The 13,076-nt window shown below is 40.5% G+C and overlaps 1 protein-coding gene across 1 annotated transcript in view; it reads left to right on the top strand.

Moving 5' to 3' along the window:
• Positions 1–13,076, top strand: part of LOC149802582 (ubiquitin carboxyl-terminal hydrolase 22-like) — a 45,081-nt gene that overhangs the window by 16,718 nt on the left and 15,287 nt on the right. Inside the window, exons 8-10 of the mRNA XM_089951858.1 lie at positions 277–377; positions 1,434–1,491; positions 2,433–2,559. Of these exons, the coding sequence (XP_089807984.1) occupies positions 277–377; positions 1,434–1,491; positions 2,433–2,559 (286 nt within the window). The remainder of the gene's footprint in view (positions 1–276; positions 378–1,433; positions 1,492–2,432; positions 2,560–13,076) is intronic.

The following is a 13,076-nucleotide window of genomic DNA, read 5'->3' as shown; positions in this document are numbered from 1 at the left end:
TGGTTTTCCCAGGTTCTTCCTCTACCAGTTATATTGGCCGCCATGTATAGCCTATCTTGCACTGAGAAATGATGTAAATACCCGAAAACACCAAACAACAAATTCTAAATGACATTTCAAAACTTGTAATATGATATCATCTTTATCATGATAGTGTTAGGATGAAGGGGCTGAATTTTAGTTTGAAACATGATTTTAGGTTCCATTCAAAGAAAATCAGATCCTAAAATGTGTGGATATTTAAGCAAACTAATACTTATGTTGTTTTATTTCCAGTAATGTTTCCACTACAATAGACCCTATATGGGATGTATCCCTTGATTTGGGACCAGCCTCACCTGCAACCAATGGGTCACACTCCTCATCACTCTGCTCAGGTAGGTCAATAGTTACAGCCTGTCCTATATCTGAACATGATTTTAAATTTACTCTCTTTTCATTTTTGCATTAGTTACTGAAGTTCTTGTCAGCTCTCTTGACAGCCTAAGTGTTGAAGTAATATGGAGTGGTCCTTTGGATTGAGGACAATGAAGAAAAGTACTCTTGATAGCCTAGGTGTTGTAATGGCATGGAGTGGTCTTTTGGATGGAGGACAATAAAGAAAAGCACTTTTGATGGCCTAGGTGTTGTAATGGCATGGGGTTTTCCTTTGAATAGAGGACAGTGGAGAAAATCACTGTTGATGACCAAGGTGTTGCAGTGGCAAGGAGTGGTCTTTTGAATTAAGAACTATTAAAAAAATCAGAAAACTATTAACGTCGGATTAACAGACACTATTTTTTACACATGTTTATGCTACAGATCAAACATTGGACTCCCAACATGCAAAGCGATTTAAGTTATCACACCAACGTCCAAGCCCCTTACATCATTCAGAATCTAGATTTTTAACACTTTGCTTGTTCATGTTGTTAAATATTTTTATGTTTGACAGTGATTGAGTTTGTAAATCAGACTGGTTTAAAGTTTTTGACATTAGCAATTATGCTTTCAGCTGGTGTTATTCATTGGATAAAATAAAGTGTAAAATTTTATCTGGTGCACCTCATCAGGCAACAGGCAACCTTATAACTAATTCTCCATGATATCGTTATAGGTCATTAATTATTAAGACCCATATACGATTACATTGTGTCCTGATGCAGTTAACCTTGCATAAGTGTGATACAGAATCATACGTCATACATTGGTTATATATTATAAATCCTAATGTAACTTTGTCCTCTCTGATCCATAGTAGCATTGCTGGTAAGTATAATTAGCCCCTTGATTCTGTACTTATTTTCCAAAGTAGCATTGCTGGTAATTATATTTAGCCCCCTGATTCTGTATTTAATTTCCAAAGCTATTATAAATTAGAGTCATTTCTTTCTTTTTTTATGATGAATGTAAAGAATTGGTTAAAATATACATATATATTTACTTTTTTTCAGGTTATTCAAATAGTCCTGGCAATTATGATCCTACCTCATTAATTGACTGCTTAAAAAGGTAATTCTCTCTCAAAGACACCTACATATCCACAAATTACACTGATGACTATCATTCTTTGTTAATAACGTCTTCTGTTTTCATTAGTTGATTATTGACATGCATTAATAATGTAGACAGCAGCACTAGGGGTGTGTGATATGATGTGTCTCAATTACATTTGAAAACATGAATCTGAATAAATATTGTAGTGCTCATTTTACCGATGTTTTCAAATTCTCGTGATGATATGTCATGTGCTGCTAGAACTTAAACTCTTGTCTGGTATTCAAAATTAATCTTATGACTAAATGAATAATTTGTTTTCACTATGGCTTTAAAGGACATCATGGATGATATGAGCAGTTGCAGGTCCACTTGCACCACTTGTTGGTAATTTGTGAGCAGTTGCAGGTTCACTTGCACCACTTGTTGGTAATTTGTGAGCAGTTGCAGATCCACTTGCACCACTTGTTGGTAATTTGTGAGCAGTTGCAGGTCCACTTGCACCACTTGTTGGTAATTTGTGAGCAGTTGCAGGTTCACTTGCACCACTTGTTGGTAATTTGTGAGCGGTTGCAGGTTCACTTACACCACTTGTTGGTAATTTGTGAGCAGTTGCAGGTCCACTTGCACCACTTGTTGGTAATTTGTGAGCAGTTGCAGGTTCACTTGCACCACTTGTTGGTAATTTGTGAGCAGTTGCAGGTCCACTTGCACCACTTGTTGGTAATTTGTGAGTAGTTGCAGGTTCACTTGCACCACTTGTTGGTAATTTGTGAGCAGTTGCAGGTTCACTTGCACCACTTGTTGGTAATTTGTGAGCAGTTGCAGGTCCACTTGCACCACTTGTTGGTAATTTGTGAGCAATTGCAGGTCCACGTGTTGATAATTTGTAAAGATATGCCTCGCATTTACCCTTGCTGATTATTATTTGACATAATGCTTACCTTGTGTTTCAGATTCACAAAACCCGAACATTTGGGAAGCTCAGCCAAAATCAAATGTAGTTGTTGCCATAGTTACCAAGAATCAACGAAACAGCTTACCATGAAAAAGCTACCAATTGTAGCTTGCTTTCATTTGAAGGTGGGTTGGATTATACTTAAAATCATGTTTGAAAGCATTTTAGATTATGAAAACAAATCTCATACAACTTTACCTACTTGTACAAATCCAATTTAAAAAAGCTCCTCAGATATAGAAATTCACAGTGCAAAATTGATGAATTTGAGACCAGTATTCGTAGGAAACTTACAATAGAAAATGTTTGTTTTTTTTCTTTAGTTTTCAGTGAATTTTTATTCTGGAGTGTTGTCATTTTTAGGAGTTTCATACACCAAATAACCTCCTGTCCTTTCCATTTGAATTTAATGTTCCAGTTGATTATAAACCATTTTGTCAACATGTTAGTCACAGTATAATTGCATCTAGAAACCTGTTCAGGGTTATTAACCGATTTCTTTAAGTTTGCCCTCTGTCACATTTTCAAATAGTAACTGTTCGCAGCCGTATGCAGTAGTGAAGGCATTGTGGCATTGTGGCTCTACTGCAGAAAAGAAGACATGTGGCTCTACTGCAGCAAAGAAGGCATCTGTGGCTGTACTGCAGTGGAGATGCCATTTGTGGGTCTACTACATTAAATAAGGCATCTGTGGCCCTGCTACATTAAAGAAGGCATATGTGACTCTACTGCAGTAAAGAAGGCATCTGTGGCTCTACTGCAGTGGAGAAGACATTTGTGGCTCTGCTACATTAAAGAAGGCATATATGGCTCTACTGCAGTATAGGAAGTGTAACCCAGTAATTGGCATATCATGCATGTTCAGAGACTTATGCTGCCTTTTAAATTTGTGTTTATTAGAAAGACTGATCTCTCCTGTATAGATGTGCATGAGATTTTAATCTTCACTTCAGTATTCTCTCAAAACTTAGCTGAGCTTTACTTAAAGCTTTTGAACATAACGAATATCTCATATGGAATAATGACTACTGTTGGTGCTTTATTTTCATGGATTAAAATGACTAGCTTAAGGATTTAAATATCTGTGATAATTAAATATTTAATTGGATATTTATTGAAGATTTTGGACTGCTGGTGAGTTACATGTATTGTGTGCAAGTAGGACCAAATACATATTTGACACAAGTTTGTAATATTTCTGATTACATCAGTCTTGGGAGCAAATGTAGTAATATACTGGGCAACCAGAAAATCTGCTGGGCAACCAGATCTGCAGGGCAACCAGATTTTCAAAGTTGTTTGTCAAAAGAAAACCATGATTTCCTAATATTTTTACCACTATAATAAAGAGTTGCTATTTTTATGTATTAAATGTTGAATTAGAAAGAGATTTGTGGAACAAATGCAAGAAAGCAAAATGGAAAGATAAAATATGAAATAATTATGGGAAAACTACATCTTGTCTTCCCTCCATGTTAATATAATAGACTTTACATTAATATCAAAGTATATGTTTCCTTTCTACTGTTCACGCAATTTCTTCAACACAGGACTAAATCTCAACAAAGTTTATTTCCAAGTTATTCTCATTATTTTTCTCTTCCTTGTCCTTTTTATAAAATCTTTTGATGTGTTAAAATACCACCATGTCAGCCAATTCTGCACATCGGGTAATTCTGTGCAATGATATGTTACTTCTGTAAACATTGGATCGCATGTTATATTGGTTCAAAAATCCATTTTCTATCAAGAAAGAACGAGCGTACTTTAATGAAGGAAAGGGATATTCATAAAGTGTACAAAAACAACCTACATTCAGACTCGAAATGCACATGAAAATGTGATTTCTAAATGTCAACATGTAGACCCACTCCATACCTTCTTGAACCTGTAACCCAGAAAATCTGATTTACTATGCATCTTTTCAAATCATACAAATAAATACATTATATAAAAGATGGAAATGTATACCTTAAAATAATACTGCATTTTAATCCAAGTTTCCAATTTTGGAATAAATTGTCCCACACATATAAAATCGTCTGCTACCCAATGTGTCAATTTGCCGCTAGAACATAAATTCCCAAGTAATTCCCCGGCATATAGTCTCTTTCTAAATTCTGTAGTAATTTTTCCCCATCAACAAGACGTGGTAAACACATTGCATCCTATTCATTGTTGTTTCTCCTTCAAATACGTTCCCCGATCTCATTAACGTTAGGATATAAGCCTGCTACCTCTCAAATCCAGCCCTACTAAAAGACGAAAATTCGTCTTTTCTGTCTTTCTCATATAGACCAAAGGGCAATAACTCATGCCCCTTACCTCCCCTTGCCACCGCCAGGTGTCACTAGTTTTTAAGCTTCGCTTGTACTGATAACACGTACATTATACCTCCAAACAATCCAAGCCATCTTAGCATTAAAATTGGACCATCCGAAGTTAAATTTGGATTTATTGCATTGGACAATCATTCTTCTACAGGTTGTATACATTATTTTTTAAAAAAAATTCAAAATTGAGTGACTTTGTCACCCTTACAGATTTCGTCTACTGAAGACCATGTTTCACACGCTATCGCTGAACTCGTGTTGTCAATTAAGAGTTAACACGACACTGACTAATTTCGCTTACTCCGTTAGTAACGGTTGTAGTATTAGCGAATTAATAACATGCTGAATTGCTAATTTGTGCTTTGTTTTCTTTTCTTGTGTTGTTTCAGTAGAAATGTCAACCAAATGTATGAAATGCAAAAAGTTCAAAGCAAAAGAAGACAACCATGACTCTTGTATTGTAAGGACCAAGTGTACAACATCTATACCATGCAGCGTGTGTAATACTTGGACAGAGCAAATGTGGGCTGATGTAGTCCAGAAGGCGGGGGGACGTTGGGGTCCCCCCTCCACCTAAAGTTCGTCGTTTGCAACCGTCAGCCACAGTAACATCAGCAGCAAGGGAGGAAAATAATGTTGACAGGGTACAACAGTCCACCTTCGAACAGATGCGTTGTTTGGTCCAGGAAACGACGACGCAGCTATTGACATCAGGCCAGATATTACCCTTATTTCCCTCGCTCGCTTCCACAGCTTTTTCTGACTCTTTGGGGGAATGTTACCCCAATTTTAGGCTGCCCAGTGGGCGTAAGTCCCCCCGCATGTCCGAGCATGGCCTTCAGGCCTGTAAGTCAGGACGCTTGGGGTTTTTACTGGATCCATCGGATCCATTTCATTATACAACCTCTACGTCACCGGCCATCCAGCTGTCCCAGCATGGGGACCCTATTGCTAAAACGGTCCAACCAAATATGATTTACGGGGATCTTAGCGATAAATCCGTCCATCAAGGTGTACCGCCAGCATCATACCAATACTATGGCGGAGATTTTAGTGAGAAATCTGTCCGTCCAGCCAGGCCATTGGAGCAGCCGGTACCGGTGATAGCAGGACCGTCGCCAACATTCAGGCTGACCACAAGCCAGACAAACCAGCCGGCAGGACCGGCCATCCATATGTTCATGGCTTATCCACAAGGGAGAGTTAGTGACAGTGTCAAGGAGGACGGAATCGCGTCATCTATGCCACCTGGTATGCTCTATCCAGAGATGCAAGCTATTCCAGAACACGACTCGGCACACAGTGAGGGTGACGAAACTCCTGCAAATCAGCCGTACACAGATCCAGCCATGGAACGGACTGAGTTTGGCTTCAAGGCGGCAGTGGAAGAAATTTATAGGGTGTTGGCAATTTCAGAATGCCCTCCACCTCCTACCGCCACTCAAGACTACAAAGTTAAGGCATCTGTAGATCTTGACAGGGGAGGAAGAGATGCCGTCCTTCCGGCTCCTTCCCCAGTCGGCAAAAATTAAGGAGATCAATGATCATCTATCAGGACGAATAGGTGATCCAGGGAATGCTAAGGCGTTCTTTTCAGAAAGCCAAGTACCAGTGACGTTCTTGTGTCGCTGGTACAAAACTCATTCAGACACCTTCAGTACAGATCTTCCGGCCCTGGACAAAAATATGGCAGCAGTTCACATGTCCACTCCACAGTTTTACAAAGTGGACAAAAATGTGTTCCATGCCACGTTAGACTTGGCTTCATTAGCCATTTTCCGACTCACAGAAAAATCCGACAAGGACCATGCTTGGGAAGCAACAGCCCGGATTGCTAGAGTTATTAACAGGGCAGCTCACCATTCCATGGCTAATGTGTTGACTGCTTCTGCCAACTTAGACCTGATACAACGTGACGCATGTCTGTGGTCCACGTCGCTCAATCCCCATCATACTCTGGCTTTACAGATGACTCCATTTGGGTCGCCTTTACTCTTTGGAGGAAATATTGAAGAAGTTCGGAAGCAGGCAGCTCAGGAACTGCCCCTCCAACTCGCCACCCAACCCTCGCAGGCGTTTAGAAAAAATTCCCTGCCACAGCAGAGGGATGATTGGCGGACCAGGGACAAGGGATCCTTACAATCAAATGTGCAGTATAGATCCCAACCCAATGCCAGGAGACAAGTCTAATCAAGCTAGAAGGCAACCATACAGAGGCGGTAAGAAACAAGGTTTCTCCGTCTTCAAGCCTCCTAACTCTAAAAGTTGACATACCCTCCCCACCACTCGCGGACAGCCTACCTGTGAGCGGCCGCCTCCTGCAATTTCAGGACCACTGGACCACTTTTTTTCCTCACAACGATTGGGTGATCCAGGTCATTTCGGAGGGGCTTCAGATTTCATTTATCCAACCCCCTCCCCTGTCCTCTTCTCCCCTCTTTACGGACGTACCGTCCGATCGGGAGAAGGATACCTTTCTACAACAGGAGATATGGTCGCTCATAGAAAAACGGGCGGTGGAGATTGTGAAAAAAAACGCAATCACCTGGGTTTTTATTCCAGGCTGTTTCTTATCCAGAAGGCAAACGGCAAGTTGAGGCCGATCATCGACCTGAGTCGCCTCAACCAATACATTTTACCACCAAAACAGTGAGATCAATCCGTCTTTCCATCCGGTGGGACGAGTATGCCGTCAGTCTAGATATGACCGACGCATATTTTCACATCCCTATCCACCCCGTGTCACGGAAATTTCTCCGATTCGCTTACCGCAACGCGGTTTATCAGTTCCAGGTCCTACCCTTTGGCCTTAACATCAGCCCTTGGGCTTTTACCAAGGTTGTGGATTGCGTCGTCACCCTGTTCTGCTCGACTTCATCTTCAGGGACAGCAGTGTGCTTGGACGACATCCTCCAGAAACATATGGTAAGTTCTATTCTGCTCAAAGGCAGAAACGATCTTTTAGCACTTTAGATCATCTAGGCTTTCTCGTGAACGGGAAAAAGTCAGATCTCCGTCCATCCCAGCGTTTTGTCCATCTGTGTATGGAGTTTCTCACCGATCTGAATCTGGTACGGCTTCCTCGCGCTAGTGTAATCCAGATTGTCGAACTCGTCAAATCCGTTTCCAACAGGACATGGATTTCAGAGAGAGAATTCTTGCAACTCCTCGGATTATTCAATGCGGCGGCGGACTTAATCCTGCTTGGCCGTCTTTTTATGCGTCCCTTACAAATGACGTTACTGGCACAATGGCGCCACTTTTCAAGTCCCCTCAATCAAACAATAATGATCACGCCCGAGATACAATCATTCCTGCATCAGTGGCACAAGCCCGGTTGGCTGTCCACGGGGATTCCTCTGGAGATGCCCCAAGCGGAGATAACGGTATGTACCGACGCCAGTACCTACGGTTGGGGTGCCCACCTGTTGCCAGACTTCGCTAGTCAACGGCACGTGGGAGCCAGGGGAGAGGCCTCTCCACATCAACCTTTTAGAAATGAGGGCTGTCATCAATGCCTTTCATTTCTGGAAGGATCAACTCTCAGGAAAAACTGTCCTCATTATGTCAGACAACTGTGTGGTGGTGACTTACCTCCTCAAACAAAGGGGCACCAAATCACCAGACCTGGGCATTCTGATCTGGCAGTTTCTACGTTGGTGAGACAACCTCCACATCAACGTCCAAATCAGACACATTCCCGGCAGACTCAATGTCTTGGCCGACACTCAATCCAGGAAAGGTCAAGTCATTCACATGGAATGGTCACTCCATCAATCAGTCTTTCTTCGGATTTGCACACTTTGAGGGCATCCGATGATCGATCTTTTTGCGACAAAGTGGAATCGCAAGTTGCCCACCTTCATCTCTCCAGTTCCAGACCCAGAGGCTTGGGCCGTGGACGCTCTGTCAGTCAGCTGGGAGGGGTTGTGGGCGTTTGCCTACCCTCCCACGGTTTTGGTACCGAAAATAATCCAGAGGTTAAGGGGTCAGAACTGTCGGATGATTCTGATTGCCCCTTTCAGATGGAACAAGTCCTGGGTCACCGATCTACTCGATCTAGCGATAGATCTACCCAGGAAGTTTCCAACCAGCCCAAATCTTCTCAAACAACCGCGGTCACGGGTGTTCCACCCCTCCCCGGACCGTCTTCTTCTTCACGCTTGGCTCTTGTCTGGACAGCCTTGCGAGACAAACAATTTAAACCTTCGATTGTGGAGAGAATCTCAAGAACAAGAAGGCCCTCCACTCTGAAGGCTTACGAGGGAAAGTGGCATGTTTTCAGGGACTGGTGCCATATCAATAACATCGTCCCTTTGAGTGTCTCAATCCCTCAACTGGCCGACTTTTTTCTCTGGCTTTTCGAGGAGAAACAGTTGGCCCCAATTACTATCAAAGGCTACCGCTCCATGATATCAGACATATTCCGCCATCATGGTAGATGTGATATTGGGCATAACAAAGATCTATCAGATCTTTTAGCCAATTTTGATTTCAATCGACCAAAATCCCTCACCCTGTTTCCAAAATGGAATCTGTCCCGGTTTTAACATGGCTCAATTCAGACAAATTTGAACCTTTAGCCCACACTTCGTTAAAGCTACTATCATACAAAACATGTTTCTTGATAGCCTTAGCTTCAGCATGCAGGGTGAGCGAGTTACATGCCCTTTCCAGTGACCCAAACTTTCTTCAGTTCAGATCAGATGGTTCGGTGGTCCTCCTGACGCAACCAGGCTTTATAGCCAAAAAATAGGTTACCATCCATTGGCAATCAAAGAATCGTCATTCGCTCACTCTCTTCCATAGATAAGTCAAGAGCAGCAGCCATGCAAGATCCTGTTCATGCACTCAAGCACTATTTAAAACGCACAGAGGCGTGTCAGGACACACGTAAGCGCCTCTTTCTTCCGGTCAAAGCTGGTAAATGGGATATCACCCCTCAAGCCCTTGCTTCATGGCTGAAGTGGGTTATATGCTCAGCGTACTCCGAGGTCTCACAAGATCAGAGTCACCTCATGAAGATTACAGCTCATGAGATTAGAGCAATCTCAGCGAGCCTGGCATTCGAACGCAATGTTTCGATCCAAGATATAATAGAAGCTGTTGGCTGGCATGCAGAGTCAACCTTCTCCAGTTTTTATCTCAGAGATTTGGCTTCACAGAGGCAAACCTTGAATCTGGTAGGTCCGATGTCGGCAGCCCAGATGACCACCAGACCCATTTGAAACAATCAGCACAGCCTATCAGCTTTGCTGGATTCGCCAGTGAAATTTCGTAGGTAAGAAGATTTCAATAACTATCTTCTTAACCGTAGGGGTCACATATCACGGGACCCTAGGCTGTGTTGCTGATGAAATTAGGAGAACGGGTTATCGTTCAAATGGGGAATCCAGCCATCATTCCCTAGAAGGTACCCGGGGTGGAGGTAGGATGCTCAGCGTTCCCTCCTCCTATTACCTATTCTCCTAATGTTAATGTGATCAGGGAACATATTTGAAGGAGAAAGCAAATTTTTAGTAAATTATGTTTCTCCGAGAATACTTACCTGATCACATTACTTAAAAACCCTCCCAACCACCCCGCTATGCGAGCATCCTCGTATAATATATATCGCTCAGCTTAAAAAAACTAGCGACACCTGGCGGTGGCAAGGGGAGGTAAGGGGCAAGAGTTATTGCCCTTTGGTCTATACGAGATAGACAGAAAAGACGAATTTTTGTCTTTTAGTAGGGTTTGATTCGAGAGGTAGCAGGCTTATATCCTAACGTTAATGTGATTGGGTAAGTATTCTCGGAGAAACATAATTTACTAAAAATTTGCTTTCTCTTCCATGTAATAGCTTTTTTTATTATAAAAGGTTGAACTTTACTAACTTTTTTACAAGATTGGTTTAGTTTTCTTAATATTTCTTGCCATTTATTGACATTTTTACGTTGAATTTTGTAAAACTTACTATAAAACTGACCTAATTACTCGACTGAACTGCTAACAGTAACAGTCTAAAGTAATATATTTCATTTCTATAGCCCAATGGATAAACATTACATCTTTTCAAAGCTGTGCACAGAATAGGCTGACATATTGTGAGTCATGAAAACATGGGGGGTTGTATCCCATGTGTCCAAAATTAATATTATTTTAAACAGAATATTTTGGTGACAATTGCCTCTTTTTCAAATGGTTAGCATTGCTTTATTTTATTTTCATCAATCGGTTGAATTCGGTAAGCATTGTGCTTCAGTATTGGAGATGGAAACCTTAGGTGCGTAGAAATGCCCAACAGCATTGTAACTTGGATTTCTATACAAAGTAGCTGATTTCTTTTATGGAGTTTTGTAAGTAAATGCCTTTTTTAATGTGCATTTGATAACAAACTTTGTTAAACTATTCCTTCAAAAGTAACTTTGCTACCAGACGACAGTTTGCATATGTTAAAAAAATTATATACTTGGTGTACATAAATGTATAAATTTATCCAACATGTATGCCACTCATTATACCCATGATCATTGAGGCTGTTTCTGTCTTTGCTGGTTCACTCTTGCTGAGTGTACAGTTTGTTAAATTTCATATGGGTGAAGCTACCTTGCATGTGATGCAGTGCTGTGTGTGTATCCTATATGTAGATAATTTTTGGTTTTGACTTGCAGTGGGTTTTTTTTCTAATCCTTAGAAGGAACCAATTGAAATTCCCCTGGTGACTGTACATTGTATATTATGTTAGGTTTCTTGGAACAGATGTTTAACCATGCATTGTGCATATAAATGACTAGGTATTAGACTAATGGACTGCATGCATTTCCTTTGAGGCCTCAGATGTAGCAGCAAATCAAGGTGCTGACTGATGCATGAAGTATGCTAGCAATAGTGGTCACATTGGCAGTCACATCAAGGTTACTCAGAGCTTGTGACTTCCACCCATTAAAAATATGGCTTTATGGGGTGAAAAGTAATTTTTGAAGTAAAATGTCATCTGTTTGCAGTGGTAGCATATTGATTGGTCCAGTCTAGTCCCAATTGTCTGCATGTCCATCTGTACTTAAGCTGGTCCAAGAAGCCTTGTTAGCAAGATTGCACAGAAATGAAACTTTCTAGGCATATTTGTATTTTTAGAAGACATGATTTGATTTACTAAGAGGATATATTTGATTTCCAGACTGTTGCAGCAATTTCTAGTTTAGACTTCTAGTATTGTAGTCATGATGGGCATCTTGAAAATGTTGTTACAGCTACCTCACTTGATCCTAAATGAAACAATATCAGTGTGACTTCCCAAGATATGAAAAATCTCTTTACAGCTGCTTCTTCTGAAACGATGCCAGTAGTAACATGTTTTTTTTTGTTTGTTGTTGTTGTTTTAAAAGCTCTTATTTCTTTCAATATCGTCTTGTTCTTAAATGTTTACATGGGTGCTTCTCCTGAATGGATGGTCATATGAACATTTCACTAAACTAATATAGAAATGTAAAGCTGGTTCTAAGCAAAAATGGTGCTTATCGACCTCCAACTTGGAATCGTAGTGACCATCTCAAAAATCTTCTCAGTAATATTTTTTCTTGAATGGTGGCATTGACATAAAATTTTCCACTAAAACATTCTTGAAATATGTAAATAGTTCTGAATGAAAATGCTGCAGATCTATCTGGTCACATTTGGCAAGTCATTTGGAAAACCAGGGCAAGTTGACCTGGGTCAAGTCAAAGGTCATTGCTTGCAATGCACATCATTGAGCTTACAAACAGAGAATTGTACAAATGAAGTTTAATCCAAATTTGTTGTCAGTTGCATTCCAATAAACAAGTTTTTTGTCAGCACTCCAAAATTGATTTTAAGGTCAGAGGTCTAGACTAAGGTTTTTAGCCAATGGCTAGTGAGCATGATAATACAAGAAAGCATGAAAGGATTTTATCAAATTCAGTTTTTGCATATATTAGCAGTATGCTTTGAATGATTCCAGTTCAATAATGCAAGTTTTTTTCATCCAGAAAATTTTAATCCTAGATTTAACCAAACATAGCATGTAAGTATTTCAAAATATTATCTGATACTTCTTCCTTAATCTTCTATCCATGTAGCCAGGTTCAAGGTCAAAGTTTATGACAAAGAATTGTCCACTGCACTTACATGTATCTTAACTCAGACATGTAAGAAAAGAATTTTTAACATTTGGTCTACTGGAGTTTCTGAAATATTAGAGATGGTTTCATTAGTCAGCAGTGGAAAAAATAAAATGAAAGAAAAAACTATCTTATCATGTATTCCTGGAAATTCATTTATGCCAGTAGCGTGTCAGTTCTGCTGAGCCT

The sequence above is a fragment of the Sinohyriopsis cumingii genome, chromosome 3 (assembly GCF_028554795.1).
Source record: "Sinohyriopsis cumingii isolate HCF-2022 chromosome 3, ASM2855479v2, whole genome shotgun sequence".
In the NCBI taxonomy this organism is placed as follows: Eukaryota; Metazoa; Mollusca; class Bivalvia; order Unionida; family Unionidae; genus Sinohyriopsis; species Sinohyriopsis cumingii.
The sequence above is the reverse complement of the archived record's forward strand: the minus strand, read 5'-3'. Positions and strand labels throughout refer to the sequence as shown.